This window comes from Cardiocondyla obscurior, linkage group LG09 (assembly GCF_019399895.1).
Source record: "Cardiocondyla obscurior isolate alpha-2009 linkage group LG09, Cobs3.1, whole genome shotgun sequence".
NCBI classification, from domain to species: Eukaryota; Metazoa; Arthropoda; class Insecta; order Hymenoptera; family Formicidae; genus Cardiocondyla; species Cardiocondyla obscurior.
In genome coordinates, this window is record NC_091872.1 from 5,902,680 (window position 1) to 5,929,178 (window position 26,499).

At 41.3% G+C, this 26,499-nt stretch overlaps 1 protein-coding gene across 6 annotated transcripts in view; it reads left to right on the forward strand.

The window, feature by feature from the left end:
• LOC139105385 (uncharacterized) overlaps positions 1 to 26,499 on the forward strand; it is a 187,817-nt gene that overhangs the window by 128,760 nt on the left and 32,558 nt on the right. For all 6 annotated transcript variants that reach the window (XM_070661458.1, XM_070661456.1, XM_070661457.1 and 3 more), the window contains 4 exons: positions 16,157 to 16,300; positions 20,860 to 21,716; positions 23,471 to 23,565; positions 24,254 to 24,372. In XM_070661458.1, coding sequence (XP_070517559.1) covers positions 16,216 to 16,300; positions 20,860 to 21,716; positions 23,471 to 23,565; positions 24,254 to 24,372 — 1,156 coding nt within the window. In that variant the 5' untranslated portion in view covers positions 16,157 to 16,215. The remainder of the gene's footprint in view (positions 1 to 16,156; positions 16,301 to 20,859; positions 21,717 to 23,470; positions 23,566 to 24,253; positions 24,373 to 26,499) is intronic.

Genomic DNA, 26,499 nt, shown 5'->3' on the forward strand with positions numbered 1-26,499 from the left:
CTCTATGAACGACTTTGCAGGAGCATTTAGTTCAACACTCGGCTGGGGATACGGAAAATTTCAATTTGATTTTACGTTGTTTGTACCCCGAAACGGTTACTGCCGGTGCAATTCCGCGGAGCAGAAGGGGGTTTTACGATAATTGTTTAATACGCAGATCAAATTACCGAAAGATTTTAACTCAGTAAATATTAATGGCTAATGTATAAATAACTCCAGCGGCGTCATATTTATTCCTTTTAATTGAATTGTAAATCGACGGATGAAAATGACCAACGTCCCGTATTTCGAACGAGCGGGACATAAAAAATGCAATATGTCGACACGTCACTTTGACATCTTGCGCCACGTAAGAATATTAATACGAGCCGGTACGTCGGCGACGCAATCGTTTCGCTTTATTAACGGCTATTCAGCGCGTATAATTTTGCGATTTGCACGGCACGAAAGGTGTGCGGCGGTAATTATCGCGTGCGGCACGCGATCATGTGTACTCTACGTGTCGCGATGCTATCGTATAAGCGGTGCACCTAGAGCGTTTCTCACATGTGACGTAATTGATATACCGAATATTGAAACGGCCGCGACAATCGCGGAAGATCGTATTTTATCACATTAATTAAGTCGTCTTTAGCGCTTTTAATCCTCGCGTTGATTTAATAGACATTTTTTTTTTTTCTATTATATGATAAAGCCAAAAGTAATTCGAAAAAATTACTGATTATATTTTCATAAATAGATAATAATACATAATATATTTTAATGCGTTAAAGTTATATTTTGACGCGATAAGGACATAATTTTTAATTACACTAATTCACGGAAAATTCAAGTAAAATGGGCACGCGATATGAAATGTAATTAATTAACACGTCAAAAATTATGGTGCTAAATGGCGGCGATAACACGAGGAGAGCACGAAATGCATTTCGATACTTAAAAACTATTGATATTAATGACACTATTATTAGAAATTACGGTAGCTATTTGCGGCCGTTATTACTTGATACGCGTATAATAAATTATTTCAATAACATTTATTTATTACTTAGAAACGGAATTGTAGCAGCTGACTACGCCTCTGCTACACGAACCCGATTGCATTGAAATTATAATTAAAACGTACCACCGTTTGCGCGAATTAAGGCTGATTTGTGACATCTGACGATTAATTGTACGCAATACATTTAGTGTTAATGATAACTTTATGCAATTCAAAACCTCATTAATTCATTTATTGTATCGAGTACGCGCGTCAATTGGCATTCTCCATTTTATTCTAGCTCGCATTATAATAAAATATAGCCATATTATGTTATATAAAATAAACTTATCATAATTTTAATATAATATAATGTCATTACGTTAAATACATTATAATAAAATATTTACGTAATAATAATAAAATGCGACGCACGTTGTTTTATTACGCTTTGTAATTTATTAATAAACATTAAATGTAAAAATACGTAATATAATTTTTTAATGTATTAATGGGAAATATAGTATATGCACGTCTGCTTTTGTATTCGCCGAATCTTGGATGATTTTATAACTTTGTATGCACGTAATGCATCTCGAGTATGTAATCCCACAAGTGTCGAGTGCGCGTGAGAACTGTCTTGGCGGCAGAAAATTTAGTTTTTCCGCGACACTTTTGCAAACAACGGAAATGAAATTTCGCAGGGAAAACGCTGTCTTTTCACGAACCACTAGTAATGCATTCTTGATGCGTTAGAAGAAATCATTCGAAGAATTATTACTTTAATATGTTCAGCAAGTAAAATTTCAAGACACGAATTTGATAAAAATATAAGATGAAAAAAAGAAATAAAAAGGAATTAAGTGAATTCTCCTTTAATTTCGCAATTTTTTTTTTTTTTTGCGGTGCTGTTCGTCTATCTTGCAAAATTGCCGATTGTTTCTGCGATCGATTCGACATATTCCGTTGAATAGAGAGACGTGACATAGTGTTACTGCTAACGGTTCCGAAAAACGTCGAAAAACAGGCATCTGGCTGAATGAAGCTAGAAAAATGCTCGTCAAAACTGAAATTTCTGCAGTAGGTTTTTCAGGCGTGAACCGTGGAACGTCATAAAATATTTCGAGCCCGGATTGTGGGATTCGGCCGTACTCCGCCGAGCATAGCTGAAATTTTCAGTTCTTCTACACGACAAATAGCATTTTAACGCTTCATATTTTGCAAGCTATTGTAACGGCCAACTAATAGCCTATGGAAAGTCGCATGGGATTGCATATTTGAGCACGGAATATCAAAGTTTATAACAAATTGGATAACGCGTGCTGATGAATACATGTTTTCTTAAAAGCTTTTAAATACGCGATCCCGTCAGTACAAGTTTGATAATTGATCGTGCGCTTTTATAAAAATATCGGCACAAATCTCATTATTACACCAAAGACACAACAAATACACTCTCATGATACAGTGTCTTTAATTTATTAATAAATAAATATGTGGATCGAATGCGAATTAAATTCCCGTCCGCGATACCGTCATTTATCAAATGCAACTATAATATTGTATAACTGTATATATTAAATATTATGTATAAATTAATATCGGGCTGCAAAAAAATTAATAGAATTTATCTGTTTCGGTTAAAATGCGATTTGATATCTTTTTAATGTGCAAGCGCGTAGATGCCTTCTCTACTGGTTCGTTGGCGTGGAAGATGCGGCAATTAAGAGTGGCCGGGATCGCAAAAAAGGGATCAGGTAGCGCGCTAAATTAAGCGCTTAATTCCGTTTCTTCGAGTCCTTCACCGCGGTAGCGCGAATAAAAACGCCGACACGAAAAGCGCGTGCATGCGGGCAGCGCCCTTCTTTTCTTCTTTTCCCTTTTCGTCTAGGACCGACCTTCACCATTAAGGACCGTCGAGGCAAGTACAAGAATGCAGATGAGGCACATCGCGACAAAAAAGGGAAAATAAAAGAGCGGGGACGGTAAAAGATAGACGAACGAGAGAGAGAGAAAGAGAGAAATAGAGAACGAAAAAAAGAGATTGAAGTCGTGCGTATCTTTTAAAAAAAAAAAAAAAGAAAATGTTTCTTTTTTCAGAGACATCACCAAAGGAACATGTATGTTGTACGCAATTTCATCTCTTCCTTTGTACTTTCTTTCTTTGGCATTTCACTGAAAGCTGACTCTCGCAAATGCCTACGAGAACGTAATAATACTATATCTAGTTAATGGTTAATGCGTTCTAGATTTTTTCTTTTATTTCAATTTAAAATAGAAGTTTATAAGTCTTTATTTATACGGCTATTACTAAAGTTCCATATTCACGCGTCGATTGATATATTCACGCGAATGAAGAATTGAAAATATCACGGATAGAAAGCATCGGAATTAAAATCGGAATTACGGCGCGATAAGAAACGTCGCATGACGCGACCGCGGGACGCTAATAATCCCGGCTGTGAAAATTCAGAATCTCGATATCGTTTCGCGTAATGTACCACTTGTTAGGAGATCGTAACTAGGTGGCATGGTCGCACGACTTTTCCGCAAGGTTCGGCGAGACAACTGTTGCGACGATATTTTTCGCTACACGATATCACGAACGTAAAAGCTGTACGGGGGTCGGGGCCAACTGCGAAAAACCTTTTATGTTTCATAAATACACACTGCGCTATAATACGTGAGTGAGAAATTTATTGCTTTCGGCGGAGGCTCCATAAACTGCATTGAACGCGCGTGTCGACGTCGACAATAAAGAAAAGTATCGTTTCATGAGTGCAATGTATATGACCGGATAAATTTTATCACCCATTGGATACCTACGTTTAATCGAAGAGACACGCCGTCTGCCACCGCGGGGCTCGCGGATTAATGAAAAATAATTTAACTGAATTTTAATATTAAATATAAAATTCATAATTGCGAAATGTAAGAAAAAAAATCAGATAAAAACAATATTAAAGTAGCAAACATGTTTCGACTGTGAAAACTTCTCATCTTCGATATACGTATAATGTGGCCGTTCGAGTTTTCCCGCGGCAACAAATCTCGGAACAAAAACGAACGCGCGAATCTTGACTTACGCGGCGAAATGTTAGTTACGTAGTCGATATAGGGCAAATGTGTAACAGCGAACGCAGCAATATTCAGCTGTTGTTCTTTCGCTGATGAAATCTGCCGCTCCGCAAAAGCTGTTTTTTGTTTAAAAAAAAAACATGAATATTGCCAGGTAGTAGTGTTTTCGCTCAATCGAGCGTTGTTAGTTGGGAAATCGAAAATTTGAGAAATTGACCCGAGCTGAAAGGGAAGTAACTTTGTTGAAACGTAATGGAATGTTTAATCGACCGCTCCTAAACATGTATCTACGCGTATATCGCATGTTAAAGGTATCGCGAAAAAACTGACAGAAGTATTTATCTCAATTTTTCGGAGCGCATCTAAATTTAAATGAATATAAATCCTGTGTTCAATATAAATTATATTTCTCTCACATTATAAACTTTAAAATATCAATCAAGTCATTCTTTTATGTACAAATATGTATCTTTTATATTTGTTAAAACAAATTTTTATATTTTCCCCGATATATTTTTCTCACTTTGGCCATATTATATTCCATTCTGTGAATTTCATCAAATCCATCATTGGGTTTTTTCGAAGAAAATGCCAGATTACAAATTGAAAACGTAACTAAAAACGATTTTAAGTTTACCGTTATATTTATTTCATTTTTAATTTCGTATCGGTTTGACGCAAAAATTTTGCATATCGCGTTAAACGAAACTTCAGCGATAAACAATTAGTTGAATAAATTGAGTGAAATAAAAAGGGAAAAAAAAAGGCCTGCGAAATATACGATTACTTACACTTTTGATTCCCCTAATAATCATTAACGGGAACGAGAAGTAACGAGCGGTTCGCTGTAGTACAAAAAGGTATAAGCTTCAAATCGTTATCAAAGAAGTCTCTACAATTCTTTTTTTTTGTGTTTTTTTTTTCACCCTCGCAGTCGTAAATTCCACTTCGCCGGGGGATCGATAACGTAACGTTCTCCGAAAAGGGAGAAGGGAAGGAAAGGACCAGGAGAAAGTAATTCCGCTTTCACCGGCGTCGTTAAACCGATACTGCAGATGATTAAAACGTAAATCGTGCGGCGGGAATTATGCTGTCACTTTACGACGCCGCGCGCACGGGACTGCGCGACCAAATCAAGGAAGACGTTACTTTTACTTCCGGCGAATGGGCACCCGCGCCGTAACTCTTCACCGGAGCTCGGGCTCCGGAGGAGGCTTCGCGTGTATAGCTGGACGTTACTGGAACAACAGTTACCTTGGCGGTGCCTTCTCGGTCGTTTCAGTTGTTAAACTCTCCTCGAGCAACTTTCGCCCGGCGCATTTGCACGGTCCACGCGCACACGGCGTGCACATGCACGAAGCGTCTCGGCCTGTGTAGCACCGCGCAACTTTGGTCTCTCCGCGGTGATGAAAGCCCGGTGGCTGGGAAACACGCGCGCGATATACAACGCGCGGCGATAATAACATTACGAGTTACTACCTACGAGACCATGAAAGATTAGAGCGTTGAAGGCGAAGTCTGCGATCCATTTTAACGTTGTCCCCTTCAACGGTTTCGACGAAGGGAAAAAATTATGCAGCGCGAGATCGACCGAGGCTGCGCGACATTTTAATTCTCGTCGCTAATTATATAATTATACAATTTCGTAACAAACGTTTAATTACAATTAACCTGTATTTTTATATTGCGCAAGTCGCGACGACTAATCACTGGGATTATCTTACGAAATATTTTTTTTTTATATTTGATTGCAATATTAATTTTTTTTTTTTATTATCTGATATCTAAAGACATTTTGTACTTTGTAAGCGTATAGCGGATGCCCTCCCATTCGATTACCCGAGACAACTTCGATAACGATATTTGTCGCTATCCTTGCACCGCGGAATTAGCGAAGTTCGCCACCAGACTTTTTCCAAAGAAGATACCAGGTCACGAACCGAAAGGGTAACCGGAAACGAGTTTAACTTAACTATTTAAACGATGAGCAGAGAAAGAAAACTCATTACTTCGACTTAATAAATTATTAGCGAGTTACTAATTCGACCGTTTATTTACGGTTCTTTATTCTAAATGTAATCACTTAATTATTTATACCTTCCAGTATATTTTTATAATTAAAAAATCGGCGAAGGATCAATAATATCGTTTACAGACGGCTATCAAAATATACTATCATCTTTATATCAAAATAAAATAAAATAAAATAAAATTATATAAACTTCGCATTAAACAAAATAATTTAGAATTTATTATCACTGTTGCGAGCCGTCTCGGATAAATCTGTTAAAAATGAAATTTATCTTATCCAACAATATATTTACTACGACGGAACCTTTGCAGATCTTACAAGCCGCAGGAAGGGACGTAAAAAAAAAAAACTAGGTCGCGTCCAGCGAAGGTTGGTCAAAGTTAATTCTCCGTCGCGCAAAAGGACTCCCTTACGTCGTGCCGCGGCGGTCATCTTTTTCTCTATTTCTCGGCGTATATAGCGCCAGCCGTGTACATACACGTGTAGAATACGCGGTTAACCAAGGTAACTTCGATAACGACATTGGTTACCGGCCACCTTGTCTGTTAGAATTAACGGAGTTTATTCGGGAGAAAATTTTCCATTAGCGCGCCGCGTCGCGACCGCTTTTTCCAGCCAAGAAAATTTCAGATAGATAAAAAAAAATGGGGGCGGGAGCTAACGGGTGATTAGATAATCAATAAGGAGCAGACGAGGAAAGCTCCGAGGGATTCCGCTTGACGCATAGCCGTTGCGAAATGCCGGTTTCGTAAACGAAGTTGTATCTTCACGGTACGCCCGTACGCGAACGACGCCGCCTAGGGAACCATCTCGCTGTGGATGTGCGAAGACTGGAAACGCCGGCGTGACGATTAGGATTCGCTCGGCTTATCGGCCACGTCGAAAGTAAATCAGGCCGCGTCTTAGGATCGATCGTTACTTAGAAACGCCATTTAAAAATTAGGTCTGTCGTTGTTAAACGACGGAATGTTAATACTTTCCCGCGTCTGATTAATTCGATGGTTAAGTCCTGTATTTCATTTATTTCTCCCTTACCTATTTCTTTCCGAGCTATCGAGTTCTGAAATTGTATCGCGAACAAACTATGGTTTATTTTTGTAAAAGAAAAAATTATATATATATATATTTGCTAGTCGACATTGAAATGACGTTCTTAATTTGATTTCTGATATGCGTGGCTTTCAGGAATCTCTTGTATACGTATGCTATTACCAACGTCTGTTCGCTCGCGATAGGTGAATCAATTTTCTTTCAAGCCCCCGCGTCCTTTCCGGGAAATTCGTTCGACTGCTGCTATCCGTGGGCGAATCCGGAGCAGGACTCTTAGTGTAGAATGCGGATAAAAGTAGTCTGGCGCGATTACTCCGCGGCAAGAATCCTCGCGCGGTATTCGAGCCCGCCGGCCGGACCGCGGCAATAAAACACGCCGCGGGAGAATAACCCTGCGAGAAAGTTTCGGTTCGCTTCCAACTACTTCGTCCTCGAGCCGTAGTCCCGGGGGAGCAGGACACCGGCGAACTTCCCGACCGGCATACACATCCGACACCGTAAAGCCGTGTGGAAACTCTTTCGTTACGATCCTCCGCGTGTGTTTGTTATATTCGTAACACCGCCGTACCCGCGAGTCCCTATTTAGACGTATCTCATCGAAAAAAAAAAAAGAAAAAAGAAAAAAGAAAATCACTTATCAGGATTAAAAAATTTTTTTTCGGAAAAAGTATTTCGTGCTAGCGCAGTACGGTAAACTTTAGGTTTCACTTATCTCGAGTTTCTACCATGCGAGAAAAAAGCAACTAGTCTAAAAAAAAAAAATATAGATATATAAAATAACGTGTTAGTTTCGTATGGACATGGAAACAACGTAATTATCGAAGCTTTATAATTTTATCCGCGTCTCTGAAATATTTTGTATTTTAATTCCAGAAATATTTGGGAGCTTATAATTCAACGATACAAAGTCGAAGGGAGTTTTGCGTTTGAATTCCCGGTTGGAAGTTATTTATTGTGATATCAATTATTTTAAGCTGAAAAATTATTTGAAGCGCTTTTGTGAAACTCGGTGAATGCAACGTGAATATCAACAATAATCGATAACACGGTGCACTGGCGACCGCCGTAATCGCACGGGCGTTTTGAAAGCCAAACTTACTTGTTTTATAAAAGGTTGAAGCTTTTTTCTATAAACCATAAACCGTAAAACAAAAAAAAGGCTTGCAGCAACGATATAAAATAACGATATTGAGAAAAGGTAAATAGACCATTTTTCTAGTCGTAATTAAAACTGAACGTAATATTAATAATCATTTATTAATTTCATTATTCTAAAAATCAAAATAATTTATTCAAATAATTACTAATTAATTAACCGGTGTTTCTCATCGGTAACGATAACGAAAATATGCTCTATTCTTTTTTTTTTTCTTTTTTACTGGAGAATAAACATCGAGGGTAAATATTAAATATCATCATTTGTGAGATATTCTCTTAAAAACTTGAGTTAAATTTTCGAGATAAAAACAAGTATTAAAAATCAACTTTAAAAAGGGATCGCATTATTTAATTATTATATTACTCGGTAACAATTATACATTAATTGTAAATTTTACCTCGAGTTTACCTAGGAGACTTCTTTCGCAATTATGTTAGAAATAATTGCAAATAAAACTGTTCTATAATTGTACGTCGGTATGGCTTTACGTTCGGGCGAGTATTAATTTTAAGACGAAGCAATTGTCACGGAAGTTGCTCGCGACAGTGCAGAGATGTAATAACGGGTTTTCGTTTTACGACAGAGACTGCAGTTTACAGCTGGCTGGATATTCGCGAGGTAAAAGCCACGCTCGTTGCATAATTTCCCCCAACGCAAAACGTTCAAGAAATATATCGCGTGTCGATATATATCGGCAGGGCAGAAAGCAAGAGGGATCGGGGGAGAAAAAAAATATATCGAACTTTTTCACCGAGTCGCCTATTATTCGCGGAACGCGGGAGATGCGCGCGCTTTTAATTGGACGCGCCGCTTCATTTAATTGAAAAAAATGGGAGATAAGCTCCGGCAGCCCGTAAACAAGCGTTGCATTATCGGGAACACGGACGGGGCCGCGGACGCTGGGAGCGGAACTTTTTTCCGCATCTTATCCGACGCGGTGCATTCATTGCGCCCCGCGGAATACTACCTGCGGGGAATAAATACATATACGCGCGGTCGGCAACCGGCGGAATTAGTTCTCCCGAATTTCGTCTACTTCTTGTCCTACATCGCGCCGCCGCTTTCCCGCAACGCGCTTGGGAAACGCGGATGAAGAAGAAAGTCGCCGGTACCTTTAATTAAAGATCTCATTTCTCGAGCTGGCGTGCCCTGTAAATCGTATTATCCGTCGTAAGATATACACATATATATAGTTACCGAGGGCGCGAAAAAATGTACAAGGAAAATTTTTCGATCCCGCGCTAACCCGCGCCTATTGTAAAATGAGGAAGTAATAGGCCGCCCGAATTAGCGCGATTATATCGATCAACTCGCGGCGGGATTGGCCGTAAATGGCGCTCCGATATTAATGTATCGAGCGCGTGAGCGATATTCACGTTAATTACTTATCAATTTGTAATTAGGAATTACGGATTAAGGTGAGGATTTCGGTAATACAGCCGCGGGTGCCGGGCGCGCGGCGCGAAGGCACGTAAACTTTGAAATATTTCAAACGGCGCGGTAACGTTAATCCGCCATAAGCAGATTAGCCGCGTAACGAGCTCGTCGCCGTAATCGCATTTTTATATCCGTATTTCATACTTATCTTCCGAGTCGCGCCTCACCTTCTTGCCTTCCTTATACGCACGGTATTTCATTATTATTCCCGCCGGACCGCTATTGTGGGTACGCATTATTATTAGTAATGACGGCGCGTCGTCCGCGAGAATATCACGGGCTCGCTTCCTTTATCCCACCGTCTCTTCAAATGCACGAAATTGAAATATAATACGAATGAAATTAGTATCGGATTTCAAAAACTAATACGCGAGAGGATTTAATCGCGGAATAGGTTGCAGATATGAGGTATAAATGTAATAAGATGATTACCGCTGATGCGCTTGGCTCGCGGATAATCTGCTTGTTGCGGAATAAAGTTACCGCGATGTTTAAAATATTTAGAGATGTTACGTGCCACCGCGTTGGATCCGCGTGGGATTCTTTTCGATAGCGTTTATCCTTTAATTCGCGTAAGCGTATACATTTAGATTCTTTAGCGCGTAATGCTTAATTATAAATTGATATTTCATTAACGTAAATATTGAAATTCCGCGTTAATATTATGCACGGAAATTAATCTTCCTACTATTTTAATAACGCCAATTATGTATTTATAAATATTATAACAGTTGTTAGTCTTGTAATCGTATATTTATATCGAAAACGTTATTGAATTTATTAAACAAGTCGGTGATTAAAATTAATAAATATACACATTTTTTCTATAAGGGTTTGATATTTCATATTTATCTCCTAATCGATTCCAAAAATGACAACGATAAACGGGTTAATGAATCGACCGAGAGGCTTTCGCGACATCCAAAGTGCGCAAGTGGGAAATTGCTAATGATTGCAGGCTGCAAAGGTCGATTAACCGGATTGAGTTGCGCTTGCATCGTAGATAATCGGCGCCTTACATCGCCGCCATAATTATTTCGCGCTGCAGTAAAATCGGGACGCCGTTAATCCCGAAAATGTGCGCTCTCCCCCTTCTCCAAGTTCACGAACGTAACGTAGCGTGTTCTAATGAGCAACTCGGCGGCGCGCGAATCGATATCACGTTAATTCCAGAATATCCCGGCCCCCTTCCCAAAACTGCGACTTCAGCGATAGCCGGCTCGGATTTCTCGGCGAACTTTCCACGCGATGAGCAAGCGCGCCGGTTAAATTTGCGAGCCATTAAAGCGACGTTAGCAAGATGACATTACCATGGCAGTATCCCATGGATGCTGCTCGACGCTACAAACTCGGGGCCCTATGGTATTGTTACAACAACTGAGTGGAGGCATTAGGATCGCGAAATAGCGCCCGAAACTTATGAGCGAAATTGCGGCTTCGATTTCGCCGAGTGCTCGGAACAACGGCGTGGAGAGTTGGACGGACTTGTTACACCTTTGTCCGACATTTTCGCGAGTTCGAAGGTTACTAAGCTTAACTGTAAATTCTAAGCATCGCACGTACAGATAACTCTAAATTTTAATGGGCTTCAAGAATATCCGCTTTAACAAACCACGACGTATGGGCCCTGCTTTACGATGTTACGACATTGTTATAATAATAATAATATTCCACATAATTATAAATTACAGAAATCCCCCGATGGGAAATTTTGTTCCCGCAATAATACTCGCGACGTTACGTAAATCATTTGCACCGAGAGAAGATAAGTGCCGCATATCGTTGAAATATACTCTTTCCCCTTTATTTTCTTGTGAATTATGAAACCTCCTTTTAATTTCTTACCGCCCTTGCTTTCGCAAAATTAATGAGCCTTTGAAGATGCTCGTCCATTACAATTTAACGCGCAACGGTAGTATATTGTTTTGCAGAACGCGGGTCGACTTCTTTAGGAATGAATATCTTTATCGACGAAGATTTAAAAAGTTCAAATTTACGAAATTACTTATCTCTGTCACTGAAAAAAACGTCCCAATTATTCGTCTTCCCGTTCGTACGGCTATAACGGTTATCACTCAACTGGAAAAGAGTTCGGCGATGTTATTTGTCGGTTTAGCAATTTCACCGACACAGAAACAGGAGAGCGAATGTGTGGCGTATAATTAATCGTAAAGTAAACGCGAGCGCAATTAATTGCCTCGAAGGTTATTACAACGAATTACAGCGGTGCGCCGCGGTGCATTACATTCAGTGTTAATTAGAATATCCGGGTAAAGAGTGGCGTCACGGGAGTGGCGATGTTAATGTACCGCATTTATTTGCGAGCCGCCGAGATTTGAGCGATTTTTGTTAATTTCCCGGAAAGCCGTTTTGCGATTTCATAATTGCCCCCGGCAATTAATAACCCCAGCCCTTCTCTCTCTCACTGGCACTGAAGAATACTTACCGCCCGAAAATATATAACCCGTTACGAATGATTCTTTACAAGGAAAAAAAAAAAACAAGACAGAAAAAAAAGAAAAATACAAAGCAGTAGCTTGCAGGAAAGTTTTGAATTAAAGGATTAAGCGGAATTCCAGTTTAATACTCAGTTTACCGTAAAAATCCCAGATTATCGCGGCACTTTGTTTATTCTTCGGAGTCTCGTCTCTATCGGATGGTAAATGGCACGCTCGCGGATAATTTGCGACGAAGGATTCTCAGCCGGCTCGCGCGATAATGCACTCATTCTTTCGGCTTATTACTATCGTTCGGCACCGATTTTCTTCACCCAGAAATACGCGACTGCGTTATATGTTATGCGCGTGATCCGCTTGGACTTAACGACCGCCGGTGGATATATTCATCGAGGGGAAGTTCCGTCAGTCGGCTTTGCTCTCGCTCGACAGTAATTGCTATTAACTCGAATATCGAGGCCCCGTCGTTGTAACTCCGCTCCCGAAGTTCATGCCAAATCGCCCCGACTAAACTACGCTGAGACATCCCGCTGGTTATAACTAGGCCGGCGCTTCACGAAAGCGCGGACGGCCCTATAATTATTACGCGGCGGACTCGCAAGCGAGAGGAGAAACTTGGGCTTCGCTGTTCTCGCGCGGCAAGAACTTCTGAGCGATATTGATGAGCCGCGAGAACAGCCTGTTAACGCGATTGTTCGAGCAGTTCGACAAACAATGCCCATCGCGTGCAGCGTCTTGATTCTAGCCATTAAGTGCGCAGTCGTGCTATTTAGAAGCAGTTAGCCGAATTGCCAGCGAAACATAATTTCTCGCGAGCGTATCAAGAGCAGCGCAATATTCGCGAAATGATTCATTGTGAGATACAAGATTTTTTCTGCGCCACGTTTCGAAATTAAATTATATTTTTAAGCGAGATATTATCGCAGCACAAAAGTGTTTTTTTTTTTTTAATTTTTTTCTTTAATTTTTGTATTAAATACTGTAACGATGACTCTTTAGCGCAGACTTGTGTAACATCGGTGCAGTTCAGCCTGCTAAAAAAAACTCTTCTTATTTGCATGTAGTTTCGCCAACATTTCCAATACACATTGAAATGAGCAAAGTGATTCGGTTGAATAGAATCTGCAAAACTTTGTCTTGATAAGAACAGCTTTTCTTTGGCAAACAACAAGATACTTTCTTAACAAGATACTTCCTGGCCGCTCTTGATTTAAATTATGTACACTTTCATTCCCATAATGTACTATTTAGCTTTTATTTGTAAAAGAAATGTTTTCAATTACTTTCGCTTTTATGTATAAAAGTATAAAAGTGAAGCGCGAATACGAGATGCACATTTGCAATCGAAATTATGCGAGTAGAATTTTTTTTCTTTCTTTTTTTTTTCTTAGTGAAGAACCTTTAATTTAAGATTTTACCGAGTTTCTGTTTGTCGTTCAATATTGAACGTCAGCTCGGCAAATTCGTATTTCCGTAAACCTCAGCTAATTTAATATTACACACGATTAATATACACATTATACATATATAGATTAACCCTTGCGATCCATGAGATACGTGCGAGTAAATCACGCACACGTCTCGATTGTGCGAAATCAAGTATAAGACAGCGCGGGTATATTTCTCATTGCGACCCTTCGCACGCGGATCCAAAAGCGAGCAGAAAAGAATCTATGATTAAGATCCCGTTTTAAACGGAATGTCTCGAAATGCCACGCGAGGCCCGGGTTGGAACTCCGTAATCATATCTGTGCGAATATTTGACTTTCTCGGCTCGGCAAATCTGGTTCCGTTACGACTCTCTCGGTAAGCAGCAGTGTACCATGCACACACACGTGTGTCTGTAATTACGTACGTCTGATTAAACATTATAATTGGCAGACGGCTTAGACTACCTACTCGTTAAAATCCCCCATCTGCGACCGAAATAAGCGACTCTCCACGAAAAAAAAAAAAAATTATACGTAAAAATATACATTTTAAAAATATATACGTTTCTCACAAAATTACGCATACTTGCGTGACATAATTTTTAGGTATATTACATACATATACGTGCAATTTTATTCTCGGATTTTTTCATATTTAACACTAAGCTCATTATTAATTAAACCGCGTTGTTAAGGTAAGCCGAAGGAAAGACTGGATTTTTTTTTAAAACACAACGATTAAATAAGCTCGGATTGTAAGCGCCACGATTACGCGCTCGAAAACTTTCCCTGCGTTCCTAATTACTCGTTAGATCGAGTGTTTCGACTGGTAATTTCGATGTTTGATTCATTCGGGGCGTAACGAAGTTATGTTAACGACTATGTGAACCCAGGACGGAACGCAGTCACGTTCTGCCGTTTAATTGCAATTATACGACAGCAACTTTCCGCATGCGACGGCCCCCAATAGCGTCGCAAGAAAGAAATAAATTCTGAGGGAAAATTTCAATATGCCGTTTGTTAACTCGCAGCTAAGTTATATTACGGCCTCTTTCATTTGAAAGCGGGCGCGATTTATGCGTCGTTCACGCGTAAGAAACTTTTAACGTACAATACGGAGCTAATTATTTAGCGATAATTCAAATACGCGTATAAGTACAGTAGAAACTTCAATGCGCAGCACGCAACTCCCGTATACACTAAAACAAAATTATGTTGCAGCTCGTAACGCTGAATTTAAAATTTAAATTGCTTACAATTAAAATAATTTAGCTCTATTATAATTGTAAGCTGCATTATTATACGTATGCAAAATTTTAAATAATTTAAAATGTAAAAAATAAAAATTTGTTACGTATTTATGCGTACGTTCATGCGTGTGTGTGCGCGCGCGGTAAAATAAATATATAAATTAAAAACTTACATGCGACGCGGAAAAAAATATTGAAATATCCAGTTTTATATTGACAACTTTAGTGCAACTATTTGTCATGATCGATAGGTTTTAATATTGTCCTATTTTTATTTGCGGAAAATAAATGTCCATACCTCCGTTAACGATTAACGGAAACTGTGTAATAACGTGGTGAATTGTGTCGGCATATCGACAGCAAATATAAAAACTGATGGCTATTAAGCAGTGACCCGCGGAAAGCCGGATAAATTATTTTGCGTGAAGCCAGATAAAACGGTTTAAACGTATTAAATAATATTTTACAAATATAAACACAGATATGAGAGAAAAAAAAGAAAGAAAAAAAAAAGAAAATAACGCGAATGTATATATAAAGCTCGTCAATCAATTATGTATTTAATTTATGATTAATTCTTTTCGTTTACATCAACGTGCCATTTATAATTAATTTATCTGAGCGTTAAATTAATTATTACCCTTAATACTATTACGAATTATCATCTGTCCATATTGAGTAATTAACATAATTAACAAATGTTCTAGATTTAGTATTTTTTTTCTTTTTTTTTAAGTGCATTATTTAGCGACGTTGCTCTACACACTTTTCTCCTTAATAAGAACATCCCGAGGTGCTATTTGACATCTTTGACTTTTGATCGATCGCACATAAAGACGCTTATTGATGGCTACAGCTACTTCAAAAACTTCATTTATCCGTCAACGTCTGAAAGACGAGCAAATCGTGTTTGTTAGAGATGACGGATGCAAATTAGGAAACGCGGTTGAGGTCGGGGATAATATTTCCCGGAAAGTGAGTTTAATCACGAGTAGCTCTTTAATAATTGCCTTATCCGCATAAACGGGATATTCGTTGTGTCGTGCAGAATTCTTACATACATTAATCCTTCACTTTCTTTCTCTACTTATTAATAACACGTAGACTTTTTTTTTTTAATTTTGTAATTAACGTTTACGCGTAAACTTTGCGACTTTAATTATTAATAATTATTTATGAAGTATAAATACAATTGTTGGCCTTATAATACTATAGTATATTTAAATCACGTTAATCTACGACCTATTCGACATTTGTTACTAACATTACAATTCTGTTTCAGGGTGAAAATGAACGAGATGGAGCTAGTACCTGAGGGCTGAGATCGCGTGGATCCTCGAGATGATCGGCTGGAGAATGCAGCCGACCACCTCCGTGCTCGGCGTCATCGCCATTGTCTCCGCTATGATTACTGTCCTCGCGTCAGGTAGGCGATTCAATGCGCAACTTCTGCTCGACGTTTTTAATTTTCACATGCACCTACAAAATGTCCGCCGGAATTTCTAAAACTAGATCTCTTCCGAAAGTTCAAGCCGCTCTGTTCGCAACACTAAATAATTTACAATACGTTTCTTTTTTTATTTGATCGAACGTTTTCGCGACGTAATATTCCTGCGAAAAAGTAAACGGTTTAGTCGTCCCATTTTATCGGAATGCGAGGATTTCTAATTAACCTGAATGTCCGACTGCGCCATAAGCGTCGACTCGCAACAACGGGAAACGGGCCGTGCTGGGCAAGATAAAGGGGCCGAAACTCTTTTGTAGCTGCCGAGCCAGTTGTTCTATGCAGTCTTTATACGAAGATAACCCCAGCGGAATTTACTTTCTTGCGCTTCCTAGCAATCACCATTTGGTAGGCGAATACCCTTTCACGCAGTTTTGCGCGCCCCACGAAACCTGAAAGTGCCGGATAACGAGATTGCGCTTAATGTTGCCAGCTTTTTCATACGCAAAGACACTGTTAGTTTCATGAATCATAATAACTCTAATTTGAAGCGATTTATTTCTCCATAGAAAAAACGAACAATGAGCCATTAATCGCTTTGCGTAAAAAAAAAAAAAGAAATTTTTTAATACCTCTCAGAAAATAGCAAATGGATTGAAATTTATCTTCTTTATTACAATTAGCAAAAAATAAGCTTATACAAACGTTTAAAAAAAGGATTACCGTACATTGCCCATGTTCTATATAGATCTGACAACTGTCGTGACAAATTAAACGTTTCTTTCTCGTGGAAAACTGCCTCATGAAATGTTATCGCGCGAATTACACGTGTAAAAAGAATTACATGCAAATTGCCAGTTATAATAGATGTAAAATTACGTCGAGTATTGCAACAGTTTCATGATTTTTTACATCTTTGTACAACGAATAGCGAAACTCGTCCAGATATTAATTGCGCAAATTTTCCCAACTTTTCCCGCTGCAATTTTTGCATTATTATACAAATGGCGTGTAATTTTTTTTTTTTTTTTTTATAACACCTCACTTTATAGAGACGGAGGTTTTTAATTCAGTTCTTCGCGGACCCGACGTCCGCTCGGAGACCGCGGCCGCGGGTATAATCTGCGGAATTTCCTTCCTCGCACGTCCCGCGAATTTGTCTATCACACGTGACAAGCGTAAATCCTTGCTGACAAATTGCGGAGCGCGGAGATAGGTGCGCCCGCGTTACTTGGGCACGTTCGCCCGGTCGTATCCCCCTGAAAACGCGGGCCCGGAAAGCGGCGGAGGGAATTAGACGCGAAATTTTACGGGGGCGCTCCGAATGAAAAATGATACGTTACTTATGCATCGGTTACGCGGACCCGATCGAAGGCTATCAATCACAAGGAACAAACGCAAAGTGTATCTTCATTTTACGTCCGCGCGGGCTGTATTGCGCGCCCGGGAGGGAAAGGAGGAAGGCTAATCGCCGAAATTTCGCGCGAATCACTTGCACTCCCCCCGAAGCAATGGCGCTTTTAAGCCCCCCCACCCCACGGGAGTGTCGGGCATATCGCACGGCGGCGATCAATCATTCGCACAATCGCCGGTATTCAGGCCACGAGATTGAAGAAAAAACCTCGGCAGACGGATCGGCAACAAAACCCGAGACGGGGCGAGCGCCTTATTCCGCTATCGCGGAAACACGTTACTCGGAGCGTGTTCACAGAGATCGCACTGCCGCGAATAATAATAGCCGTAATCCCCGACAAAGCGGAGATTCCTACGCCAATAGGGGCGCTGATAAGGCCGCCGGGAATTGATCAGAACTCGAGTCGCGAACCAAAATTCCGCGTCGGTCCGGTCTCAGAAATATCTTCCTTTAAGTGCAGCTCGATCGTGAAATATGGAGCGCGTAAATGATGATAAAGTGATCCCTTCCACGGGCAAGAATCGCTCGGGCGGCCCTTTGGAGGCTCGTATACCCCCCGGAAATCATCGCATACCCATCCGCCGTTTTATGAATCGCTTCTCAAATATATTTCTTTGAGGGCACAGCTTGGCTGTATAGCGGGCACGAAGTAAATAAATTGTGATACATCGCGATTTCGTCCGTCAAAAGAAAAAAAAAAAAGGGGGAAAAAAAGAACTGCGCGAAAAAATCTAGCGATCTTCGAATTTTCCGGGGAAATCTCTGTGTACACGTCGCCGTTTTATAAATCATTACAAACGTCGTCGGTGGCCAAAATTACACGGCGCCGCTCAACACGATCGATCACTCGCGACGCAAAGCGTGCGCTAAATTGCTTCCGAACGACGAACGACGAACGAATGTCACGTTGTCGTGGCTGTTGCCGTTGCTATTACAAGCCCGTGCTATCGGCGCGAGCGGTGATATCGATTCGCCTAAACAAGATCGCCCGCGCCAAATATCGCGGTGCACATCGGTCCGCTGACGTTCGCGCATTTTCCGGGCGATATAAGCGAGATTGGCGATTCCCGAAATTTTCGCGGACCATACACAGTATTAGAAATTGTCAACGCAGGTATACGTTGAAAAATATAAAAGAGAAATATAGATCGAAAGTCGACGATTTAATTTCGATGGGAGACTTCGAAAGTTTATAAATTTACCACGTTCGCATATAAATAATCGTGACCGATTTGTATAAATTGTCAATTTCAAAAAATAATTGTTTTTCCTCGCACAATTAATTCTTTTTTTTTTTATAAAAAATAAATAAATAAATTTGCTTTAATCGTTAAGAAATTATAAGACAGAGTTTCTAATAGTTGAAATAATTTTTAACCATGCCGATCGGAATACAAACTAAAATGGAAAACCTATACGGCACGCTTTACAGCTTCTTTTTTCCTCTCGATTTGGCGAGCTGGAATTTTTCGGGAGAATAGCAAAGACTGGAGGGTACGAAGCTTCGACCTGCGAACTCTCGGTGTAGCCTCTCGCGACGAGGTAAAGAAAATTGAAGGACAAATGCCCGAAAAGCTATATGAAAAGCTGTAGTCATCCCGAGTAATGGTGGAACGGGGGGATACACGAGGAGATAGCGCACTCCGTGGCTCTGCGATAGAAGTCACGACTCAGACAGTAATCTTGTAATCCGCCTCGTTCGCCGCGCGCGCAGATATGGCTGCGATATGAGGTGATCGCTCTATATTCATAGCGACTGTTACCGTTGCGAGGGCAATATCCACTTGCGTAAATAGGATTGCGACGATTGTCAGGGCATCGTGCGACTCACGCCGGAACATCAACGAATCCGCGTAATGGCGGTGACGGTGCGGTTTCATTGCGCAATAAATAACGCCACGGTGTAAAGGTTTTATTCCCTCGTTATTACGAATGCACCTTACCGAAGAGGCTATTCTTCGAGTATTTCGCTAACTGTTTAATATTTTTTCACGTTGAGTCCCGCCCCTGAAATTTTTATGCTCGTAGGTCTCGCACCTTTTCGATTTTTCCGGGCGAATTGTCGATAAATATACGGTTACGGGAAGTACGCGGGTGGGCTCGCGACTATTTTGTAGAATAGGAAAAGAGAAAAAAGTAGCTGGCCGCTTGTATCGATAACGGAGCGGACGTTTTTATCATATAAAAAGAAATTTGTGGTGACCGCGCCTACAGCGAGTCTCGTTCGACGGCGGAAAGAGCGCGGCGAGCGAAGTTTTTCAAAATAGTTTTGTTTATCACGAGTTTCCGCGCGGACTTCGATTGCGGATTGAAGCCACGGGGAGAAGCGAGACCTTATACCGGAAACTTTATCGATGCGCTCGCGAATAAAAGCACGGCCGCGATACGCATGTCCGCAAAATTAAATTCCTGGGGAGGCAAAACCCGCGGCACTTTTGTTTCGCGGGGAAAATACGCGTCGCGCGAACAAAGGAATTGCACGCCGTTTTATTATCACGTGGCTCTCTCTCTCTCTCGTCATGTGAAATATTTCCGAACGAGCGAGATGTGACAAGCGTGTGGCTTTCTGTCTTTGTTTTGATTCTGATAAGCGCCGAAATGAATTTCCGAAAGATTGCACGAGCGCGCAAAACCAAAAGTCGCGATGTGCTATTTAATGTTTTGCAGCGGATTTTACTTTACTACTTTGCTAAATGACAAAATTAACGTGCGCGTGTTAATTGAACGTGACATAAGCCGAGTTCGAACAGCCTTTTCGAGGATTCGTTAATGTCACTTCTCGAATGAACAAAGTCGCGGCCCGTTTCGCTTTAACGTTTCGAGATCCGCGATTTTGATTTGCCCATTTATTGGCTCTACTTCCGAAGCTCTTGAAAAAGCCATAAAACTCCTAGTCGTACTTCTTACATCCGCATTTAAATCCTCACTCGGGCAGAGGATCATCCCGCCCCCGTTCCAAGTCATAAATCTCGACGAGGCGAAGGGCACCCGCTCCGCCTCGTCGGCGTGTCGATTCACCCTCGACACGACCGACGAACCTGTGTTCGCTCTTACAGTTCCCTCCCGCACATCTTCACCGAACTTGACTCGCTTATCGTTAACATGGCTGTTTATTTTCTCCTCGCAGAGGCGGAGAACGGCGCTATTGAGCGTGGCATTAATCATCTCGACGAGGACGATCAACGCTTCGACGAGAAAACCGCGAAGAATCGGACCGGTGAGACCGCCGGCTGGTCCCGCGGCAACGACACGACGGCCTTCGAGGACGTAATTTCCGCCCTCGCGGCAGAGTACCCGACCTCAACGAAAGACTCGTCCCCGCTCGTTACCGCGGCAGATCCCCGTTTCGATAACGCGTCGAAGAAATACACGGACGATCAGGCGGCGCTCGCTTCGAGGAGGATCGAAAGCTCGGAGCGGATGGAAGAGGCGCGAAAACTTGACCACGAAGACGTTCGAGGGGCGAACGAGTCGACGATAGAGAAGACGAGGGACGACTGGTCGACGACGGTATCGGAGGAGGACGTTACGGAAGCGAGGCACGGGGAGAGAAACGTGCAAGATATCAGAGCGATCTCGTTCCAAGTGCCGCCGCCGAACGAGATGGAGGAGGACTATCAAGACAGCCGGCAGTATGGCAAGACTGGCGTCGGCCACGCGGACGAAACTAGAAAGCTTGGCGAGGCGAAGAAAAATCAATCCAGGCCGGCGAATAACCTGCTACTAACCGGCAAGTCGACGAAGGCCTTCTACGAGATCAAACCGTCGATCAGGACCCTCGAAACGGAACGCGGTCGTGATCATCAGGTCCAAATGACTACTCACCGGACGTTGCTGGACAGGAAATTTGTCTTGCCCAGCGACAGCGCATTCGGGAAATTCGGCCCGTATTTCGAGGACGGCGAGCAGGAGATAAACGTCACCGCGCGAATCGGTAGCACCGTTTTGCTCGACTGCAAGATCGGCATGCTGGGGGACAAGAAGGTGAGCGTCGTAACGCCGGTACCGACGTTAATTGTCCTTCTTTCAATAGTTTTGCGGGAGACAATGGCGAGCAACGGCGAAATCATAATTCGAATTTCGTTATAACTTTATAATTGTCAACTCGTTCGTTGTCGCGCGAGCGAATTATAATTAGAGGCAAAATTGAATTGCCGAGCCATGGTGTTTTTGTTTCATCGATGACAATCTGTCGCGCATTAATCCGAAGCGGCGAAAATAATTAACAGCATAATAGGCAAGGTTTTTGTTATTCGTGTCAACGGACGCAGTACGATAATCTAACGCTTTCGATATTTAATTTCCTACTGTAGAAAAAAAAGTAAAGTCGATAGGTACTTTTTTTTTTATTCTCTCATCCCATTCAAACATTTTTCGCCATGATATAATTTATAATAAATTTCTTTTCTCGTCAAATAAATGAATAAAAAACGTACAGATACATATATATATAATAAACAAAGAAAAAGAAAAAGGAAAAAATTGAAATCTTGAAATTGAGATCAAGGTAAGAGAAAAATCTGCGGATTGCGCGAATTTTGTTAGTCTAATCGAAAAGACCGTGCATTTTTCTCTGTCAAATAATGCGAATCGAGGAGAAAGCGCAACGATCGAGAAGGTAAAGCGAAGGAGCGCGAGAGAGATGCCGCGGAGGCGCGGATTATAATTGCAAACATCGTTTGTTACTGTCTACCGCGTGTACGTTCTCGTCCGTCTTGTCGTTATGGAAGTTTTCGCATTTCAATCAGCGCTGCCTCCCCACCCCGCCGTCTCCCAGCCGCGATTTCTATGTCCATTTGCCCCTCGTCGCGCCCGGACGGACTAAAGTTCCGAGACACGGGACGCTCGAGATTCCCGCGGGATTCATATTCCACGGAATACGTAATGCGAAACCGATTGCGCTGTTGGCCGAGAAACGAAAACGAGCGACAGGATTTGAGAGACGCGTATGCGTGGCACGCGGACCAGGTGGCTATGTGAAATCGTTTATTTATACGTTGAATAAAATTTTCACATTTGGCAAATAAACGTAATAGATTATTTTATTTTATTATCTTTTTTTTTTCTAAGAACCCTGCACCTTTTCCTCTTTGCGACACCCTGTCCGTTTTTAAGTAAAGAGAACCTTCGTTAATTCTGCCGTGCTGAAGAACCACCAGAGTGACTCTTCTTCAGCTCAATGGCATAGTTTTTTCCGGCGACAAATTCAATTTAGACGACACGCGAGAGCTCGCGCGCGATTCACCGAGACATTATTTCCCCTCGTTTTCTCCGGTGGAGAACTTCCCCGTAACATAATTCGACGCGTCCACGAAATCCCTCGGACGGTTAATGCTCTCGTCGCGGGGACGTTTAAGTTTTCACAAGATAGACCTTTATCCGCGATGACAAACCGTGATAACTTGTCCCGCGATATCCCGTTATTGCATCGGCTGGCACGTATGGTGTGAGGTCGAACCTCGAAAGAAACTCGCGCGGCACACGGGGCTTTGCGCAAATTACCCGCATTTATTGCCGACATACACGAAACTTGGTAGATATTACACGCTGCCTCTTTCTTTGGAAGATATTAGATCAAAAGAAAATCTTCGACGTAATCTTTGAAGATATATATCCGTTGCATCTCAACGCGATGCCATTCGATTATATAACAGCAAAAATGCACGAGTCGAATGAGAAGAGAGATTCGTATAAAATGACGAGCGATAAAAAAACATATTTTATTGTTTGCGATTTAGGTCACTTGGTTGCAACATAACAATGACTTCTTTCGCCTGCTGACGGTAGGCAGAACGCCGTACAGCAACGACCAAAGAATCAGTCTTAATTTTCGGTAAGTTGTGATAAACGCATAATTAAACAATTTTTTTTTTATTTGCCCACGATTTTCCAAAGAGTTAATTAAAGCCAAGAATGATCTTGCTGCATAATTTTATGATCCTTAAGGCTCGCTATGGCTGTCTTGTATTGACGGGCGCAGCCTTAAATTAATAACTTTAAATTATATAATAGCCTTAAATTGATTAAGAGCGCGATCGCGGCACGAATGTGATGTCACAATTGATTACTACTCGCGGCGGTTTAGCCAGGTGCGAGATCGCTTGTCAGAGTCGAATTATCATCTCAGTTGATTTTTACTATCGCCGGAGCAAACTCGACAGTCGTTAACCACGAAGAAACCTTTGCTCTCGCTCTCGCTCTCTTTTTCTCTCTCTCGCGGCGGGATTAAATCAGCCGTTTTATACGCTATAAAAATCAGAATCGACCACGTTGTAACGCGAGGTTCCGTCCCGCGACATTACCCCCCGTCTATTCAAGCAGAACGTATTATTAGGGACCTTTATTAGGAAATAAAATGTCGATTTCCCTCTATTCACTTCTTAGTTACCGTGACGCTCGCAAATTGCGAGTATATTCGCTTCACCGACGGGAAAACTTTTTTTCTTTCCACCGCACTTTACCTTCCAGCAGAATCGCGATTTCAACCGTTTTCTACAATTTTGCCTTTTTTGATTCCGCAGATATCCCAGCAACTGGAGGCTGCAGATACTGTACGCGAATCCGCGCGACTCGGCGCTGTATCAGTGTCAAGTCGCCACGCATCCACCACTAGTTAAAAAAATCAACGTCGTCGTGACGGGTAAGTGACCAGCTTAATATAATTTAGTTTATATAATATATATTTTATTTTTGCAATGCATTAATTTTTTATTTGTTCATAATTTTTGAAAAAAAAAAAAAAGAAAAAATGTTCTGTGGAATTTTTGAAACGGAAAATTTTATCTATCGTTGCTTACATTAATTTATATACAGCGATAACCTAAATCAACTGCCCGAATAAATCCAAAACCTCTAATAACAACTTAATCGCCATAAAAAAAAAAAATTAAAGAGTTTTACAAGTAAAATTTTCTGCCTCGACATTAGTCGCTACCTGTTGAAATACCAACCTGAAATATTCATCGCTTCATCTACGTGCGCGGTAAGCTCAACTTCGTGCAAGCTTAATTAATCGAGCGGAATTCGCACTCGAGTCGCGTACGTGCAAAACGTTTCGCGCGCGCGGAACCAAAAAGTCCCAGCCCGAGAAGAGGGTGAATTGAGTACTCGTTCAGGCTCGCGGTCCCTTTTCGTTATCCCGCCGCGGAGGGAGAATCCTCTGTCCGGAGGCTAAAATCCCGCGCCAGGGAGAAACGAAGGAGGCCAGCTGAACCGTATATGTTAAACTAAGAAAAGAACAAGATGAGGCAAACGCGCGGACGAGGTTCGCTACAGGACAAAACGTGGAAAAGAGCTCGAAGCCGGATAGGTATTGCGTCGCACGTCGTTACCCTCAATCCCGCTACGTCGCCGATTCGGTGCTAACCCGCATTTCTCGGAGATAAAGCACCTCGGCGTGGCTGGTAATCTGATCCGATCCGGAAGTAGAATCGGCGAGCGGGTGTGAACAGAAGCCGCCGCCGCTTCTGTACGCGAAGTAGGACAGGACAAGCCCGGATGGAGCGACGTCGTCGCGCAATTCTTTGTCAGTCGAATTGAAAACCCTTCTATTCCGTCGTTCGTCATTGCAATCGCGGATCCTGTAATCCTTACGATTGCTTCGTCCGTTAATTAATGAACGCTACTTACAACGCGCTGTTTTATAGCAAAATTTACGACGACCACCGCGGCGGAATATCCTTTTGAAATAGCAGATGGAAAAAGACCGTGAGGCGGCTTAATGGGAAAATATGGGCCTGCGCGGTTTACGATCAATCGCTGGCATCAGTTGCGTTCAAGCCCGGTAAAGAATCGTTTACACATTTCATCGTTTTACGATGGATCTTCATTTTTATGTCGACTCGCGGCCGAATCGTTCGAAGAATAATGCACGATTCCTGAATATAAAGTAGAAAAACGCAACGCAAACTCTGAGAAAGTATGTACTTTAAATCGTCGCGGTTCGTTGCTAAAAATTTACCCGAATCGCGAATAATGTTATCAATCTAAATTGCATTGCGATATTCGGCACCGATAGGTTCTAATAAATTTAAGACTACTTCTCCGAACTCTCATTTTCTTTGACGAAAAACGCTTTCGCAAATTCTCGCATGTTATTCGTAAATTTTTACAAACCTCGTGTTTCATGTAAGCGTGTACTTTTATTCTTTTCAGTGCGCAAAGTATATAAATCAAGCGGACACGCATTGCCGACGACAGAAATGAAACAAAAGGGGGGAAAAAAAACTAGAAATTAATAAAAACACCTATGAAACAAATTAAAAGAGAAAGAAAAAGACGCGGACGAGATTCGCGTATTACGCAATCCGGACCCGTTGCAACTGCAATGAGTCGTGAAGCAACGAGCGGAATGAACTTTCGGAAATTTGAATGCACTGCGCGGTGCCGTTTCATTATGTGCCGCAGCGCGATTCAAGCTCGCGCATATCCGCTTCGTGTGTGGCGATAAAATTACCTTCCCGCGTGACTCTTCGCATACGGTCTTTCTCGCCCTTTATTAAAATACACCGAAACTCACCGACCTTCCGTTCGCTCCTTTCGTTACATACGAGAATATCGTGAACTAAAGAGGGAATTATGTACATTCCTAATATATAATTCGCGTAAGTAGATTCAAAAATATATTTTTTTTTAATTAACGTATTATAAAATTATTTTAATAAAAAAAAAAATATTTTTTGCTTTACTCTCTTTCTTTTTTTTTTTTCTTTTTCTAACATAAATAATAAATGTTGAAATAATTAATCATCAGTCCGCGTATCAAAAA